The 20,091-nt window shown below is 43.2% G+C and overlaps 1 protein-coding gene across 2 annotated transcripts in view; it reads right to left on the bottom strand.

Moving 5' to 3' along the window:
- Positions 1-4,677: 4,677 nt before the first annotated feature.
- The window catches only part of stk40 (serine/threonine kinase 40), a 45,808-nt gene continuing 30,394 nt past the window's right edge, over positions 4,678-20,091 (bottom strand). For both annotated transcript variants that reach the window (XM_007906764.2, XM_007906765.2), the window contains exons 7-11: positions 15,218-15,333; positions 9,681-9,825; positions 7,379-7,498; positions 5,760-5,844; positions 4,678-5,279 (exon numbers count right to left, since the gene is read on the bottom strand). In XM_007906764.2, the coding sequence (XP_007904955.1) occupies positions 5,064-5,279; positions 5,760-5,844; positions 7,379-7,498; positions 9,681-9,825; positions 15,218-15,333 (682 nt within the window). In that variant the 3' untranslated portion in view covers positions 4,678-5,063. The remainder of the gene's footprint in view (positions 5,280-5,759; positions 5,845-7,378; positions 7,499-9,680; positions 9,826-15,217; positions 15,334-20,091) is intronic.

Below are 20,091 nucleotides of genomic sequence, written 5' to 3'. Positions count from 1 at the left end.
CATATAGCTTGCCATCGAGAGCTTTCTCTGTTGGGAAGAATCCCCATCTCCAGTGACTGGTCTGCCCCTCCAAGGCCTGCCGATGAGCCGGGCTAACTTGCCTGGAGACCTACAGGACCCTTATGGCTCAGAAACTACCCACCAAAGTGGGTTGAATCAACTCCGACATTGTGTTATTGTGTTACCATGCACAATTCAGCTCCTAGGGGACCCATCTTACATTCGCCCCCCACCCTCCCCCCCACCGAGGACAATCTCCAGTTGATCATTTGACATTCAACAAGCTCAGGTTTGCGACCTCACTAGGTGGGGGGAAGGTACCAGGAATTCCCTGCGAGCTTCCTGGTAAACAGCTCAGCTTCAATAATGTGATTTCAAGTCCTGACCTAAGGCATGAACCCACAACCTTCTGACTTCGAAGTGCGAGTGCTACCAACTGAGCCAGGCTGATGGTGGGAATCATCTGTGATCCCCGGGCCCCAACACTCGCACTCAGCCTCAAAGCAGGGATGAGATGCTGGACCACGTCATGGATTGTATGAAAAATGAGTCACTGATTTCAAAGGAGATCCAAGCCATGTCTGTGCGGAGACATCATATCAGATTTTGAGATCAAAACTGTGGTTTGCTGAAAGGAGGATTCTTTGTGCAGAGCTTGTCCTGTTATCAGAATGGAACAGGTTCCTGCAAATAATCTAATTTCCTGAGAAACGTTATTGCCTTCAGTTTTGAGGCTAAACTTCAGGTGAGCACAACTCTGGTTTCTGGCTTTTGATGTGATTTACACCCAAATTGGATACACACTGCATTTTACAATATACATTGATGACTTGGACATAACAATATAATCCTTGCATTTCATATTGCGTCTTATCACATTGTCAAAATGTCTCAAAGTGCTTTGTAGTATTTTACTGTAGTGACAGTATTTTCAGGCAAACAAATTTGCGCACAGAAATGTCCCACACACAGCCATGTAGTGAATGACCGATTTTATCAGGGGGATTGTTGACTAGGACACTGGAAGCCACTTCTTTTTACAAAGGGGATCTTTAACATTAAGTTGAACAGACAGACGGGACTTTGGTTTAATGTTTCATCTGAAGTCCTGGATTCCAGTTCCTTAGCAAATCAACTTCAAAATACTCACCCACGTTTTAAAATCTCTTCATGAACTTGCCCCTCCCAACCCTGCAATCTCCTGCCGCCTTGTGTCCTCATCATCTACTCTTCATGTTCAGGGACCCTAGCAATCGCAATGCGCCCACCATTCAACACTCAGCTAAAGCCTCAGATTGAAGTGAGGATTTGACATCTCTTTTACTGATATCTGGGTCTTCTACACGTGGATGATTGGAGTGCCATGACACGATATAAACTTGCATTTCATAGCACGCCTAATCACATTGTCAAAATGGAGTCAGGTAGCTTAGAGCACTATCCTTGCAAGCGAGAGGACCTGGGTTTGATTCCTACCAATGCAAAATGTTGGGCAAGTTTCCTTACTCCACACACCTGTGTACCCAGTGTACAATCCTACAGATAAATTGATCATTCACTGTATGATTGTTTGTGGGATCAATGCACAAGTAGCTATCATATCTTATATATGTCGAGAAGATGTGAAAAGGATTATATCAAATGCAAGCATTATCATTGTTATATCTTTATGTAGGAACAGGAGTTAAGCGAAACCAGACGCAAGCCAAGCCTCTCAACTTCAGTCTCCGGCCTGCTTCACGTCCCCTGCCTTGCTCGCCCCACTATTGGCGTGCGGGCCTTCCGCCACTCTGCACCCACTCTCTGGAACTCCATCCCGCAGTCCCTCCGTCTCACCCCCTCCCTCGCCACCTTCAAGACCCACCTCAAAACCCTCCTCCTCTTTGACAGTGATTTCGATCTCCCTGGCTCCCCCCCACCCCGTCCCCCAGCTCAGGTCCGTAACTCTGTCTGTCCAGCGCCATGGGACGTCCTCCCGACATGAAAGGCGCTATACACATGTAATTTTGTTGTTGTTGGTTTAGGGGCTGAAGGGGAACAGGCAAGTTTAACCACAATCCAGAAGCCATTTTCTCTACAGTATGAAATTTATTCCTGACATGCAAGTAGAATTTTGAATGAAGTACAAAAATATGTCATCTTTATTTTATACAAATTTGTATACAATGATCACGATTCCTTTCTACTACAAGTGTCATACGTCTAATACACCAAGTCATCATCGCATCATGCACTGGCCACTCAAATGTTCCAGTTCAATTAAACAGATCGCTTTTACCATAAACACATAATTAGCTGAAAAGAGTGACAGGACACCAAACTACCGTGTCTTCACTCAATTAGACAGTCGCTTTAAATTATACACAGAAATTGCTAATATGGAAATAGATTACAGTTCCCAAGCTGGAGTGAGGCTGAGAACTGGCAGAAAATCAATGTATAACCATGAAGATTTGAAGAAAGACCTTTACAAAGACAGGATTTTCCTCCGCTCCCCCAGTGGTTCAGCTGGTAAACACAACTTGTGCTGAGCTATTCCGACCTGAAAGGCTCTTGGTCGGTACTGAGTGAGCTGATGTCAGCCAGGATAGCAGTGTGAGGAGGAGCTCCCAGTGGCTGAGCAGAGGTCTGTGAGCAGGTCCTGCAGCACACCCCAGAGGAAGCAAAGAGCTTTCATTCTTCACTAAGTTTCAAATCAAGCCTAAACTAACCAGCAAAGGGAAGGCAGCATTTCTTAACTGTTGCACCCATGATAAGCTACCGTGGCCTTCAAAAGCCATTCTCAAATTTTGCAAGTTTTATTGCATCCATACGCAGGCTCACAGGAATACAATTGCTACCTATCGTTCTGCTTAACTTCACCAGCACAATGTAGAGTACGTTTTAATCAATAGGCTCACAACCCAATGACCCCAAACACAGAAGTACATCTCAGCTCTGTGTGACATCAAACAGATGCTCAATGCAGTCCCAAATGAGACTCAAGAGAATCTGAGTGTGTCAGATTGGCTGCACTCAGATTTACCAGGGTTAGATTTACATCAATCCCACATCAACTCTTAAGTGTGAAAGGGGATAACCTTTTAGATCTGGATATTGGAGCTTGATATGACGCACCTACAGTGCCAGCGAGGTATACACATCACTGTAGTACCCCCTCCCAACAAAGCACCAAGAAAATAATCAAACGGTTTTACCCCAAGATCACATGCAGCAAAAGCGCTTTCTACTGAACATTTAATAAATAACTTGCCAGCGAGTACTGTTGGGCTGCCTGTGCCACAGCAGGTCAGCCAACCCCAGGTGTTCTATAGCCCATCACAGACTTCTGTTACCGCAACGTAGTGAGTTTGCACAAAATAAAATTGAATAAGTCTGTGGTTTTCACAGGTTAACAATTTTTAGGCAAGACAGGCATTTATTACTGGTTTAAGATGTGTCGTTGTGTAATACTTTCACAGTAATATTCAGTCATATTTAAGAACCAATCATAATGTGTGGACCCAGCTCAAGACTATGCGGAGGTCTGTACTACTGCAGGTGAGTAACCATCACTCTGCTCTCCCCAGTGACTGAGCTCCCGTTTCGGAATCCGGCAATCAGGCTACACATGGCAACTGCAGCAATATTCACTATATTCACTGACCAGGTTTTGGAGAGTTAAACAATACTACAAACTTCACACCAAACACAGTCTGGTATCCGACCCCACAGCCCACCCATCTCTTAGCCAGCAGGTCTGAGACCGATTTTATTTCTCTTCTGAAGCAATCTTCAGACAACCTCCTGTGGACATGGTTACAATCTGCCCTCGTTCAGAGATTTTTCCATTTCACCATTAAAATCAACTCATCTCAAGAGGCAGGTTTGTGGTTGCCCAGGATATACATAGTCTTCCACACGTTTGCCCCTTACATGCCCAGAGTGTGCAGGTCTACATGGTATCTGGGAGACTTTTACTGTTTAGTGCAGCTCTGAGTAAAGGCAACTATCGGGAGCCACAAAAGAACCAATCCATGTGTTTAATGTGCACCTCCTAGTGGCCATTTACAGAACAGCAAGAGATGTGACTGGCTGTTTGCTCACTCAGCCCCCGAATCCCACTGCAGCGTAAAGAAACGTAAAATCCTAGATGACATACACGTCAGTACGTTTGTGTTATTCCTCAGCAACCTGACTACCAACACGACTTGCCTGTTGCCTACACGGTGACTGTGGGGTAAACGCTGCAGTGCAATCCAGTGGCGAATGCCCTTCTCGGACCACCTTGCTGGAGCAGAAACAGCAGCAGTGCTGCAGCTCTGCCCTTTAGTGTTTTACAGCTCAGAAAATTCTGCAAGCTCACAAACTGATTCTAGTGACCTGGATCCCAAATATTCTTGTTTCTGTATATAAACCTCTCTTCCAAGTGTGGGTGCGAAATTCATATTGTAAGATTGATCAAAAAAAAGGCTGTTTTTCATCATGAAACAGTAAACCGCTCTGCATTGTGTGCGTGTGTGTGGGGGGGAGGGGGGGGGGGAGAGAGAGAGGGGGGGGGAGGGGGTGTAAGAAGATGATAGAATGCAGTTTTCCTTCACATTTTCCATTGACAGACATTTTGTACCACACCGAATTCTGAAAAAAAATAAGTTCATGAATGCAAAAAACCTCCAACCCCACACTTCCCAACGCCAATTCCACCCCATGCAAAACACAGGCAAATGCACCCAATTTTAATGCTCTCACAATCTCTGCAGTACTAGTCTCTCAAGAGTCCGAAGCATACGACAAAGGCCTCAGCCGAGTCTCTAATCTATAACTCCAAGATCATATGTCTTAGTTATAAATGAAGAGGTAGATTACATAAAGTAAAACTAAAATATCTACGACTCCCCACGATACTGTGATGTCCGTTCTCCAATTTTTTTCTTTAAAAAATTGGTTTGATTTCCAATCAGTACAATTATCCTTTGACAAACACCTGTCCATTTTGCTACATATAAGTGACAGATCTCTATTGCTCAGGATCGGTACGTGGCGTGAGGATTGCTGTGCAGAAGTGCACATTGGGTTTCCTGCCGTCAGTTGTGTAGGTAGCGCTGTGCGAGGATGGCTGCGTCCAGGGGGTTGACGGGCTGAGCGTCGTGGCCCAGGCGCCTCACTGGAGGGATGTTGCTAAACTGACGTTTGTGAACAAAACTCTTGACCTCGTGCAGAGCGTTTCCCTCCGCTAGCATCAGCTGCTGCCGCATGTAATTCTCAAAGTCATATTGCGAAGATTCTTCCGTGACTTTCACCTGTAAGAGAGAGCAGAAGACAGTTATATCGATCCTGCTACCACTGCTCAGTGTAGGGTCAGTATAAGGCTAACTCGCAGCCTATGTCTGACTGCTGATACATCGCTGAACCAGACCGCTGGTTTCATGGTTTCCATCTCACTGTGGTTACTGACATTGCCCAAACACTATACACTTGCATAATCGTGGCCACATCTGCTCCAGTGTGAATTTATGCCCAAAGAAAATAATAATCCTTGCATTTGATATAGCGCCTTATCACATCTTCAAGATGTCACAAAGTGCTTCACAGAATATACTGTAAAGTGAATTGACTGTATTTTTGTGAGTGAAACAACCCTACTGGGACTGAATACACAACTCTTCACTGGGAAGCCAAGATACACGCAACAAACCAAACGTATCAAAAGTGAAAATAGCCTAATGATTGGCCACAACTATCCCAACCCCCTTCCACAAATTCTCCACTTCTGGTTTTACCTCTTGTAAAGTTTCTGGATTGTTGACTTGATCGTCAATATCTGGTACCACCTGCAAAGGACCACTGAGCGCTGACAAGGACTGCCTGCAGGGAATAAGCACACCGTCATATCAGCAATATCTCAACTCGGATTCTGGAGCTAAACATAGCACCAGCCAGTGTAGCATGACTCACACATACAGTGAAGGTGTGACCACTGGCACCGTTTGTATGTTTAGTTGTATCAGATTGCTTCTTAAAGTTAGCAACTAGTTTGTCAGATTATAAATAGTTTAGCCCCATTATAACAGGCCTCCCTACAGCACAGAGGCCTGTATAACATAGCTGTATACTAGACCCTTTTTGCTCATTGAGTGGGTATTTTGTTCATTGTTAATTAAGGGCTCCGGGACACTACCCGGCGTGAGGTAATGCAAGTTGTTGTTGCTTCTTTGAGATGAAATGACCAACCTCGATATAATAACCCTTGCATTTAATATACTCCCCTATTACGACTTCCATGACGTCTCAAAGCGCTTCACAAAACATACTGTAAAGTGAATTGACTGTATATTTTGTGGACGAAACGCAACAGCTAATTGTGCACAGCAGCGTCCCATAAAGAGTCGTGGATTGAAGTGACCAATTTATTACCCGGAGTCTGATAAGACAGGTGATTACAATATGGACATGCCGGCACTTGGCGGGAATATACGGGTATATGTTTAAAACCAGTATCGTTTAAAATCGATTTGAAAGGGATCATAAATGCACAAGCATGGTCGTCTTCAAGTGGGGGGAGGGGAGAGAAGCAATAATAAATAATCAGCTTTGAAGTGAATGACTCATTTTATCTGGGGGATTGTTAGCTCTGAGTCGCCAGAAGCAAGTGCCTTCTCTTCCAGAACAGTGGCATGGAGTCTGTTAATGTCCACCTGAACAGGCAGACGGGACTTTGGTTTAATGTCTCTCCTGCACACTGGGCTGGCCACCTGAAGACCTGGAGGTTGGTCATTTTTTAATGTAAGTACAAGAGAAGTTGACTAGCTCACTGCAACTTTTTGGATTTTTTGTGGTAAATGAAAGTCAGGTTCACACCCTAAAAATGCCGCAAGTGAATCCACATTATTCGAACAACTTGTAATTACACAGCGCTCTTCACATCGGAGAACGTCTTGGGTATGCTGTAAAGTGGCAGGGTTGGTGCCAAGCAGGGAAAGAACGGGGATGGGTGTTGTGACCATATGCACAATCAAAACTTGAGGTGGGACCCAGAGACAGAGAGGGTACAAGATGGAGAGGTGGAGGGAGTGTAGATTCTGAAAGCTCAGCCACTGATGGTGACACAGTGAGGGAGAGAGACATGCGACAAACTCACGTTAGTTCAGCAGAGGAGTGGGGTAGGAGACCAGAGAGATGGGGAGGTGCTAGGGTAGAAAAGCATTCATAGGCGAGGGCATGGACTTTGAAAATTGGTCGGCTGGGAGACACGGAGCTTGGGGTGATAGATATGCAATTTGGTTCAGGTGAGGATGTGGGCAGCAATGTATTGGATAAAAGTTTAAGGTTGGTGGAGCTTGGTAGACCAGCGAGGAGTCTATTTCAACAGGGTTCCACTTTACAACACACAGACACTCACCATGTAGCTATGATGGAGCTCAGTGAATCCAGCACCTCAGTAGCCGTTAGTCTTTGCTGTGGGTCAAGCAGCAGCAGCTTTCGAATCAAACCCACCGTGTTTTCTGACACGCGGCAGTCTCTAGCAGGAGCAAAAGGGTCAAACATGGGAGGTTTCTGCACGGTATAAGGTCATTCAAAAAAAGATTTTTAAAAATTATTTTTTATTATTATTCATCCCATTTATCAGCTCTTTTCAGGTTTCTTGGGGGTCAGCCAGGTGTTTTGACACACATGCGAACCCATCTCCACACTTAAAAGTATCCAAACCAGACTTAGAATTCCACAAATTTGCTATCTACATAGATATTTCCCTGCATTTGAAATGCAATGTGCACACTCTCCCTGGAGGAATGCACCCGCTTATCGATGAGATAATCTTGTAATTCTGGAGAATAACAGGCACAGGTTGATGAGACCTCAGAGTGTACAATGGGGAAATTCTGGAGTTCAAACAGCTAAAAGTGGATGCTGGGTCCATTCACATTTTCAAGACTGAAGTGGATAGATACTGGTTAGGTCGGGCATTAAGGGACATGGGGCAAGGGCGGGTAATTGGATTTAAGGTACAGATTAGCCATGATCTTACAGAATGGCGGAACAGGCTCGAGGAGCTGAACAGCCTATCTTGTTTCTGCGTTTCTAAAACTGCTTTTGAGAGTACTGTTTGGGAAACTTCCCCCTGCTTGACCAGCAAGGCCTCCCCTACCTATTAGGGCTTTGGCTTTCACAGTGAAGATGAGTGAAGTAGGCAGAATCCCTGTCCCCATTGTCCTCTAAACCCTGCTGACAGCCTACCTGGTACTGCTCAGGTACTTACTGTGTTCTCTTTAGAATAATGCTATTCATTCCCTTGTTGAAATACATTTTAACCCAAACAACCCTCTGATTGAAGGAATTTCATCCTAACCGTTCCCCTAATTTTTCTAACAATCCTTGCCACCAATTCCATAACTAAAATATATTTTCCACATCTATCTTGTCAGACACTTCAGCATATTAAATATCTATATCATTATCTCCTTTTAATTTACTCTGTTCTAGTGGAAAGAGCCCCAATTTAGCTAGTTTCATCTATATATTCTTTCATGACTGGTATCATCCCAGTGAATCTGCATTGCACCCCCTCTCTCTCAATCTCTATGATATCTTTCCTGTATGGAACACTCAATATTGTATAATAATCCTTGCATTTGTTATAGCACCTTATCACTTTAAAGTGAATTGACTATATTTTGTGGGTCAAACGTGGCAGCCAATTGTGCACAGCAGTGTCCCACAAAGTCGTGGATTGAGTGATCAATTTATTATTATTATAAATGGAAACATCAGTTTTACACTGTTAAGACATGTAAACCGAATGAGTCAGAGAGCAGCAAAACCTGGCCGAGTGACCAAAAACTAGAAGAGTACGCAAAGACACTCCCAACTCATTCGCCGCCACCCTCCCAACAAAACAAGCTACTTAAGACAGTTGTGCAAGTCGCTTCAGAACAAAACAGAGATCACACGAGGCCAGAAACAAACCTCGCACTCAAAATCTAAAAAAACTATCTCTTACTGAATGAAAGATCACTGAAAGCAATTTCTGGGAAGTTTACAATGTGAAGGGACAAAGTTACTCATGGCCAGGGTGCTGGAACGTTCTGCTGCACAATCGGTTGCTGCTTTTAATTATAATATAATGGAAGACTACGAGTTGGAAACTATTGCTTTATGCTGGCGACAGCTCGGGACTATTATAGGGGAGGCTTCACATCTGGCCGTCACGTTAAGAGGGAGGCTTCACTTCAGCACAGCTAACAGCACAGGGACTTCAGCGGCTCTGAACGGAAGAGGTCTTTGTTAGCAGTTGTTTTCCTCCCCTTTTCTGAAGGTGATGACACTGATGGGATGTGGTCACGAGCACTGCCCACTATCCTGCAACTCACTGCAATTGCTGATCTTTGTGAGAGCGTGCCCAGTCTCAGGTGAAGGGGCAAAGAACTGATCTTGTTAACTCTCAATCCTGTTCTCACCTGAATACCATTGGACTGTAATCAGGAGCAGGAACCCTTATTGATTTGCCCCTCCCTTGCCAAGCGACCCTGAAGCCAACCATAGCCCTGACTGTGAACAGCTAACTAGGCCCATGTTGGGGAAGGAACAAGAGACCATTTGGTGCATGGCTTAGCTGAGAGGCATTACCCACTTGGCCAGCAGAGGAGCTCCAATTATTCTGATGAAAAAAATCTGAACCAACAAAGGTTGAACTTTCAACTCACTCTGGGATAGTGTATTCAGCTGCTTTGATTTTCCTGAAAAGTTCCTGAGGTATGCTGTCATAGAAGGGGAACTGTCCGTAGAGCATGGTAAAGAGCACCACACCCAGTGCCCACATGTCACTGGGTTTACCCCGGTAAGGCCGGCCTGAAAAACAATACACTGAATTAGCTTTCCATCCTACTGCAAACAATTGTATTAAACAAAGACATTCATTTCACATTTCTCCATAATCATTTCAGTTTTCTCTGCAGAAATCCATAAGGTGATTAGATAAGCATATGAAAGGAAGTAAATTAAGAGAGCAAGATGAGAGAGGGAATTGGAAATAGTTGAGACGGCTTCATTGGACGAGCAAACACTAATGCAATACAGGTTGAATGTCCTCAGATTTCTATGGCTCTATATGGGCTGAAGAGGTTAGGTCAAGCTGAAGGTGATGGGAGAGGCTGCCCGGAAACAACAACTTGAATTTATATAGGCCCTTCACGTGGGGTAGCGTCCCTGAGCGCTTGACAGTGGCGAAGTCTGACGCCGAGCCAGGGAGAGAGGGAGGGGGGAGTTGACCATAAGCATGAGTGAAAAGGAAGGTCTTTAGGCGACATTTGAAAGTCAGGAGGGAGGGGCAAGGCGGAGGGATTGAAGGAGAGAATTCCAGAGTTTTGGGGGGTAGTGGCTGAAGGCACGGCCAGGGGACAAGGGGCAAACAGGAGTTCGGAGCCAGCCGAGCAGGTGGGGGAAATGGGTGATAAGCAAATCAGATAGGCAGGTAGGTGTGAGGGCACGAAGGGATTTGAAAATAAGTGAGAGGATCTTGAAATCAAAAGCGTTTGAGAGAGGTCTAACCTCAAGGTAATCAAACATTGATAAAAGATGTCAGCTACTGAGAGAGAGTGAGCAAGCAAACAGCGGCATTGATGGTAAGAAACAGTGACCACCGGGTTCTGATGGAGCTCAACCAAGGTAACCAATTCTGTTAATATTCAGCTGAAGGAAATTAAGGCTCAGCCAGGACTTGATGACTTGACAGTTTGATCAGAACAAGCAATAGTCCTGGAATTGAGGGTGGAAGTGAAGATGAAAGAGCTGGGTGTCATTGGCCATGCATATCAAAACTGAGGAGCAAGGCAACTGGGGGCAACATGAGAAACATTTGCAAAACTGGAGTGAAGACCGTGGGACAGACGTGAGTAGAAACAAGAAAGTGTAATGCTACTGAAATGTCCAAAGAAAGAAGATAAAGGAGAAGGATTGTGCTTAGTCTCTGACTGTAGAATAAGTGATGCAAATATAAACTGGAGAATAAGGAAATGAGAAGTACACGTTTTCTCATCTCTGCAGCCTGGAGGCAGACCAGTCTCTGCCAAATCCTCTCACAGAACCAGTCAAGGGCCAGCAGTGTTGGCACAATCCTGTATGCGAATTTGATACTCTCTAGTTCCTGTGTGGGAATCTCCCCCACACAGCTCATTCCACCTCGCTGTAGGTAAATAATTATCAGAACACTGAACAGGAAACTCAGGCACCCAGGACCCTGCTGGGACACCTGGAATGGGGTGTTACAAGTGCAAGCTCCAGCATTCAGAGTCTGGCATGCAGAGCACCCAGCAACGGCTGCAAAGCTTCACACCTCCAACTGGCGGAATCACAGCTCAACGCTCCCAGTGAATGGTGATAATGCTCTCAAACACTTTGTGCTCAGTAGGAGTTCCTGACACCAGCTATGCATTCAGTGAGAGCTCAAATTAGCAGTGTGATGCTCAACTTCAGGGTATCATCGGGGGGGGGGGGGGGGGGGGATGTAACCCCTGCTGAAGTAGATCCCGGAGTGGAGCACATTCCTATGTTGACGCCTGATACACCACTCTACAGGCTTTCCAATAGCGGAAGGAACAGGCTCGATGGATCAAATTATCTGCTGTAGCTCCACAATTTGTATCTGAAATGTTGTTTCTGATAAATGGTGCTTCAATCTAACACTAGGGTGCACAAATATAACAATCCTTACATTTGATATTGCTCCTTTCACATCAGAAAGACATCTCAAAGTGCTTCACAGAATATACTGTTACATGTCATCACCATGTATTTTGCAAGCAAACTTGGCAGCCAATTTGCGCACAGCAATGCCCCACAACAGCCATGAAATGAATGATCAATTTTATTTTAGAATAAATTATAATTACTGTATTTTAATAAATCCATTGCCTGCCTTGGATTTCTCTCTCGGCTTTCACTTGCTGTCTGCAGTAAACTTTAGGAAGAAATAATCCTTGCATTTGTTATAGGACTGATCAAAATGTCTTAAATCATTTCAGAAAGAATTGCTGGAAAGTCACCTACGAAATGCAGTCATCACTTCACAGTAACTCCTATGAAGCACTTTGGCATGTTGATGATATGCGAAGGCTCTAGGTCAAATGCAAGGATTATTATTATCTTCCAGACATTACGGTTTATAGACACTCAATTTCTACACAGCAAGACCTCACAAACATCTTTGAAGAGCCGATGACAATCTATCTGGAAGACTGTTGGCCAGGACTTCTGAAGACACTTTCTTCTCTTTTCCAATAACATCACGGGACCTACAACATTCACCTGAACTGGCAGATAGAGTTTTCGAGGGTTTAGTAGCTTGGGTGCAGACCCCTGACTGTTCAGTGCTTGGGACATCCTCCTGACGTGAAAGGCGCTGTACAAATGTAATTTGTTGTTTAGGGACTCCTCCAAAGGATGATCCCTTCAACAGAGCAGGAATCCCCCACTAATACCCTGGAGTGTGAGGGTTATCTATGAGTTCGATATCACTACATGAGGCTTTAGCAAGAAACCACAATGCAGGGAATAGCACAGATGAACTTTCTTTTTAGTGACAATACATCACAGAAATGACACCACATTTAACCCACTCAGCTTAAACTGTTGCCAGATCAGCTGTCGGAGCTAAACCAATTCTCTATTCTTTCCATCTACTCTTTTGCACTCTTCCTCTTGAAATGTATATCGAATTCCATTTTAAACCTCATGGTCTCATTAACAAGGACATGTTTGTCAAATCGCAATGCACCTGGGCATTTAACTATTATTGCACTTAACGTATAAATGTGATAAACCGTGTACATGCTGTGGTTTCAGGAGGAAGTTTTAACAACTGGGAGGCAATCCCATTTCCAGCAAGGAAGGAAGTGATTCACTTTGGTAGGAAGAATAAAGAAGCCAACTATACCCTGCACGACAGGATCCCAAGATCCTGCAGAAGAACTTAAGATTCAGACTTCAATGTAGCAGCAGAGGTGGACAAAGCCATAAAAAAATTACATGGAGTGTCCTGAGCTTTATGTCCAAAGAGTAATAATAAGAGGAGTAACGTTAAATTTGTATAAAACCTTGGTTGGACCACATTTGGAAAACTGTACAATTCTGGTTACTATATTACAGTAAAGATATTGTAGCCTTAGAGTGAGGAATATAGATTAGTAGAACAGAAGGGATGGGGCACCTATTGATTTTAAACACTGACACAATTAAATATAAATTTAGTTGGGCCAAGTGGCTCAATTCCATATCATGCTGACTATGTAACCTTTACCCTATTTACTAATTAATCATTTGGTGCTATGCGCCTAGTGAGGGAAACCAGAGAGATGGTTCTGCCAGTTACTGTTTCTTTTCCCTTCCAAAGCCACGGGTAAATGAAAGTGATCCCTTATTTTAGGGAATTCCATTTAGATGTAATGGATCCCTCTGCCAGCTTGTGCTGTATTATTTACCCTTCGAGTATTCTAAATACAGCCCGAAACCTGCCAATCATAATGTTAGACCATCAACCATTCGAGTGCTGGAGACTCAACTTGCAGACCAACCAATAGAATGAAAATCAACAATAAAACTTGTCAGATGTTACTGTAATATCCCATGCTCTATATTACTATTCAAAGAGAAAGGAGTTTCTCAGGTGCCCTGGAACAATCTTGCAGATCAGTTGGTCACAGCTGTGCATGTGTGTAAACAATTTGCATTTGTATAACACCCTTCACACAAGAGAATGACTTGGGAGTGTTTCACAACGATAGGTCGACCGCTGAGCAAAGGAGAATGGAGAAAGCTAGGCACAATTTAAAAATGAAGAGCAGGAGGGACGGTGAGTGAGTGACAGTGACAGTGGATAGGCAAGACAGAGGATGTTGAGGTGGATCTGTTGGGAGACAGAGGAGCCAGGCAAGGACAAGGGACTTGCTGTATGCAAAATGGCTACTGCATTTGCCTGCAAAATTAAGCTTGCATCTCCAACCTGCCTTTCCTAGGTACTGGAATGAGTCACTGGTTTCCCAGCTTCGCTTACCTTTCCCTGCATGACCGTGACCGTGGCCCGATCTCTTGTAGCACAAAGGACATCAACCACTCTGACCTGGTAGTGACCCTGTGACACACCACCTTTAGACATTCAAGGCTGGCCTCTTGACACAGAAGGCCAGTGGCCAGTAGCCAGCCAGACAACACTGTACAATGGTGGGGTTGGAAGCTGAGCAAAGGAGAAGGGGAGGAGGACGTGATGTTAAGAATAAGCAAAGGGATATGTCTTCAGGCGGGACTTAAAAGATAAAGAGGAGGCAAAGCAGAGGTGTTGAGGCAGGGAATTCCAGAGGATACGGGGCTAGTAGCTGAAGGCACGGCCACTAATGGTAGGATGGAGTGGGTCAGGGGACACGTAGCAGGCCTGTGTTGGCTGACAGAAGGTGGTAGACAGAAGATGGGATACAAGTGGGTCGGAGAGGTAGGGAGGTAGGACATGAAGGGCAAGGATCTTGAAATCGATCTATTTGGAGCCAGTGAGCCTTGAGGTGATGGGTGTGGAGTTTGTTGAGGGTGGGGATACAGGATGTGGAGTTTTGCATGAGTTGGACCTTCTGGATGATGGAATTGGGGAGTATATAGTAATAATGATCCTTGCATTTGATATAGCGCCTTATCACTTCTTCAAGACTTCTCAAAGTGCTTCACAGAATATACTGTAAAGTAAATTAACTGTATATTTTGCAGGCAAGAAAAATAATGAAAGGCAACACTTGGGGAATATGACCTTTGCTTTAAGTGTCTTATGTTTGAACCATAAATAGGAATGTCAAATTCAGGCTGCAAGTTTGCTAGTTTAGAAATTTTTTGTGAAAATAATTCAATCAACAAAACATTGAATTTTGAATATTCTGAAAATCAGCTGTTCTATTCATCTTATTCCAAAGCTACTAAATTTGAAACTTTCTGTACTGCATTCGTCCATGACTCCAAGACTATGCATTGTGGTTCCCAAAGATGGTAAAGAGGATTAATACACATTTCCCTGGCAGTTAAACAAGTCAAATGCAAGGATCATTTTTAAACGATTGGGAAAATAAGGGGAAAAAAAGTGGGCGTAGCGTGAAGTTTTCCTGTCGTGAGTCACTATACTTTGTAAACACAGTTATGTGCAAACACTATCTACCACATGCCAAACTCACGCCTTCGTGTTCAGTATTTAGTCATTACACTGGAAACTCACCACTCAGTACATCTGGGCTGATGTAGGCAGGGCTCCCCCGCTGATCTTTCAGCAAATCATCCTCACTCACCAGGTGCTTTCCAAGGCAGAAGTTAGTGATGGTAATTCTGTGGGTCCTGTCAGAGCAAATAAGAAAAAAGAAAAGTGAGTTATGTTTTTTTGGGGGGGAAGGGACAAAGGAAAGGAAACCTTTAACTGGCTGCAGATAGCCAGAACATTTCTGTAACAAAAGTCAGTGTATAAATCACACATGACCTCACAAAACTCATGCTTCTTAACATTTATATTGAATTGCAATACGATAACCAATGTTTTAAGTAAGTGTTTTAGGGCAGTTTGTGTGGGGAGAAGGGGAAGAAACGGGAGGAAACAAAGGCTGAAGAGAAAGCAATAGATACATTCATTACCACTGTTTCAAAGTGATTTTGACACAAAGCTGTATTTCCACATTATGGGCAGTTACATTCCCTTCCCCCATGGTCCCAACATCTCCAAGTGCCACTATCACCTTGTCCAAATAATTATATAGTAGAGCCCACTTATGATGCTTCATTATAATAATACTTGAAAGTGATTTAGCACCTGTAGGAGAACATCTCAAAGCACTTCACAAGATATAGTGTAGAGTGTAGTCAATGTGTAATGTTTGTCGGCAAACTTTGATTGTCCAGATAGCATCATGCTTGGTTGGTGTCAAGACATTTCTGCACCATTTGTGCTGTATAATCCCAGGCGGATCAGGCAAACCCCTGACTGGTTGGCCCCGAGCCTCACTGACCCCATTGTCAAGTCTACAGAAATGTGGATCTGGAGACAATAGGTAAAGCCTGGTAAATACCTGAGCGCAGGGAGAATGTCAAGAGGTAACAGCAGCAACTGCCTTGCTAAGCTAAAATGTGTATTATAATAACCCTTGCATTTGATGTAGGGCCTTATCACGTCATTGAGTGGTTTCAAAGCGCTTCACAGGATATATTTTGTGGGCAGAATACATGGCGGTGCATTACACGCCTATATCTATAGAAACTTGAGAGGCGGCTTAAGTAAAATGTTACATCATGTGTAGGAGAGATTTGAATAGCATCCGGCTAAAGGGAATTTCCAACACAGGTTTGATTTCTCACACAATTGTGTTTTTGGGGAGGAGGAAGTAAGCGAGTATGAATGTGAAGGACACACAGTGTGGGGCAGGGCCGAGAGCAAACCAGAAAAACCAAAACAGGCTGAAAGCTGCAAAACAGATGTAAGAGGTGGGTGCACATCATCCTGTTTGCAAACTAGTGAGTCATCTGTTCAGGCTTGCCAGGGCTGCACAAGAGCTTGCTCTAGGTTCACTTTGGTTAGATTTAAAGGGGTAATAATCCCTTAAAAATATATTTGGTCACTCAATCCACGACTGTTTGTGGGACTTTGCTGTGCACAACTGGCTGCCGCGTTTTGTCCACAAAATATAGTCAATTCACTTTACAGTATATCCTGTGAAGCGCTTTGAGACGTCTTGAAGGCGCTATATCAAATGCAAGGATTATTATTATTTGCTGAACTGACACAGTTCTATCAGCTGACTGCAATAAACCACACATTACCTTAAATTGAAAAAAAAACACAACTCAAGACAGTGCAGTTATAAGACTACAGCTATCAATTGATTCACCTGCACCTTTCACTTTATTTCTACAGGATTCAGGCATCAATGCCTCGTCTCCTGCCTCTGAAAGCATCAGAGCTGTAACCAGCTTGTGTACTTGCTCAGGAAGATTCATGTTTATATTTTTAAAAATACTAATTGTTTGATAAAACATGAGGCAGGGGTTTCAGTAAAATGTTTAAGCCCAAAAACTTACTGACAACTTGCAAAGACTACTCAAAATGTTATTGGGGGAAAAAGAGTGGTGAGATAAAAGGAACCAGAATAGGCCATTCAGCCCCTTGAGCATTCTAGAAACAAATAATAATCCTTCCATAAACAATAATAATCCTTATGAGTTCAAAGTCCTGAACTGGGGGCTCAAACTCACAAGCAACAATGCAGTGCATCCCCAGGATGTACTGTATTAAGAGTGTCAGCCTGGATTGCGGTTCAAAGGCCTGACTTGGGGACTCAAACTCACAACCTTCTGACTCAAGGAGATGAGAGTCCTCCTGAGACAGGATGCCATTGGGAAACATTCCATACAAAACAAAGCCATTCAGTCTATCTTTTCTGAGCTACTATTACCCATTTTCCTAAATCACCTTTTTTTTTTGAATCGTTGTGAGGGGATTTTTCAACATTATTCTGTTGCAATAATGCAACTGGGGATAAACACCTAATTCACTAACCACGTATTACAGGTTCAGTTCTTGTTTTAAAAAAAGCATCACTCCCATGAAAATAACGAATTAAAGATACGTGATACACCTGGCTTGCAGAATTATCTGGCCATCTGCAAATAGCTACATTGATTTGGAAATGCAAATGAGTACAAATGGCTTACACTTCACCCAGCAAACTGGATTTCTTCATTGGAACAAGCAACTTACTTGAAGCCATCATACAGTAGTTTCATTATAAATCTGGAACAGGTATACACACATTACTAAGCAACGGAAACCACACGTGGCTGCAGTTAAACAAATGCGGTATGACTCACCGTACTGCAATGTTGTACTTCCATAACAACCTGTACTGAATGTTTGAAGCTGAATTTATATTTCTCAATTTACTGAGTGGGAAAACAGTAAAAATACTTCTGTATTTTTTTTAGAAAGAGAATCTAGATGAAATCGTAGCCCCATGGACAGAAAACAGATGCACGAAAAGCAAGATGATGTTGATTATTATTATTATTATTGAACTGTAGCATAACATGGGAGCATTATCTGCCGATTGAAAGATCTGTACATCAGTAGACCAGTGCGTCTCAAAACGAGTCTCAAATTGTTATCCTGGTACAAAGTATTTCAAAAGGACAATTTGTGAGTGTTGAGAAAGAAGTGGAACAACTTCAGTCACAGACTTCAGCACTCAACTTTGCATATTACACTTCCTAGTCCCATAGTTTAAGTGTCAGCTTGCCTTAGTTGGTAGCAATGTGCACTCTGCATCAGACAGATCAGAGGTTTGTGGGTTTAAGCTGTATATCAGCGAATTTGAGCTCACAGTCCACAACAATGTCGGTGCTGCTGCTGTACAGACGAGTTAAACCAAGATCCCATCTAGATGTTCAGGTAAACATAAAAGATCCCAATATAATAAAATGGAGGTGCTCTCAAAGCGCTTCACATTCTATAAAGTTGTAAAGTGCAGTGACTGACTATCATGTTTACCTACAAATACAAACAATAATCCTCCAGGTAATTGATCTCTCCCCACCCGAATTTTCGTGGGACATTTCTGTGCTCAAATTGGCTGCTGCAATTACCTACAAACATTGTTAAGTGTAATAATAATCCTTGCATTTGATATAGCGCTTTTCACGTCTTTGAGACGTCTCAAACCCCTCACAGAATATACTGTAAAGTGAATTGACTGTATATTTGTGGGTGAAACGCAGCAGCCAATTGCGTAAAGCAGTATAGTGGCGATAAAGTACTTGAAGATGTTTTGACAAAGATTACTACTATAATTACATGTACAGTAAACTCGTGGTTTACCAGTCTCCGGGTATCCAGAATTTGGACCCTAGCCCAAAATGGATTTTTTTTATATAAATAAACTTTCCGCTAGCCTACATGCTTGTAGATTCGTGCCAAACCACTCTTCTCACCAGCCTCACAGGGATATCAATTTTGACTCAGATTGTTCGAATCCCACGATCAGAAGATAACTTATTCTCTATCCTCTGTCAGTGGGATTCAAACAATTACAATAATAATCCTTGCATTTGATATAGCGCTTTTCACATCTTCTAGATGTCTCAAAGCGCTTAGCCAGTAATTCCCTAATTTCCCACCCACACCCTCACAATTGGTCTGACCAGAAAGGGTTTTAATGCAATCACAAATTTTAAGTGATCCACATTTGCTGCATAGCAATTCAACAACAACTTGCACTTAAATAGCCCCCTCCACGCAGGGTAGCGCCTCAGAGCGCTTGAATTCATTTAGTCTTGGGCAAAACCCAGCTAAACCCTCTTATAGGGAAATCAAGTCTCCAGCCACAAAATAACTAAGAATTGAACCTTTTCCCAGCAACACGTCTTGGGATGCGGGACAGGAGAGAAGAGTACAGGCAAGTGAATTCTGCAGCTTGGGACGATGTACATTAAACGAGCCACTGTTCTCAAATCACCTGTCACTTCCCATTTTATACACATAAAACTACTTGCCACAGTCGTGTGTGTGGGGGGGGGGGGGGGAATATGTGCCCCAAGCTACAAAAGTCCCAGATTCAATTCTTAGTTTGCTCAGAGTTGCATCATCTTTGGTGCAGCAGTGTTGTGCGAAGGGCACTTTCCCAATGTCATAGAACCCAATCAATGAACCACAGAAACAATCATAACTGTACTGCAAACAAGAGCTCAAACATGTAAAAGTACAGGCTGTTAGATTAATCTATGCAGTCATGACCATTCCAGCCCAAACAAACAAGATGCAAGCCTGTAATTCTCTGAAGTAAAACTAGCTGAGCCAATCTCAATTTAGCTTCTAGCAGATATTCTAGCAGAATGTTCCAGTACAGAAACAGTTGTTCAGTAAGATTTTAAACCATTAAGTCTGATGTTTTTCTCCACATAAACCACCTAGTTTATTTTTAATCCCGCACTCCTGCTCCTTCCAAATATACCTTAATCTTTTTCAAACATATACCAATTTTCCTTTTAAAAGAATTCATGTACTGTTCCAACATAGTTTATGGCAAAGAATTCCACATTCCAAAACTTTATCCCCCT

Source organism: Callorhinchus milii, unplaced genomic scaffold (assembly GCF_018977255.1).
Source record: "Callorhinchus milii isolate IMCB2004 unplaced genomic scaffold, IMCB_Cmil_1.0 Scaffold55, whole genome shotgun sequence".
Lineage (NCBI taxonomy): Eukaryota > Metazoa > Chordata > Chondrichthyes > Chimaeriformes > Callorhinchidae > Callorhinchus > Callorhinchus milii.
The sequence above is the reverse complement of the archived record's forward strand: the minus strand, read 5'-3'. Positions and strand labels throughout refer to the sequence as shown.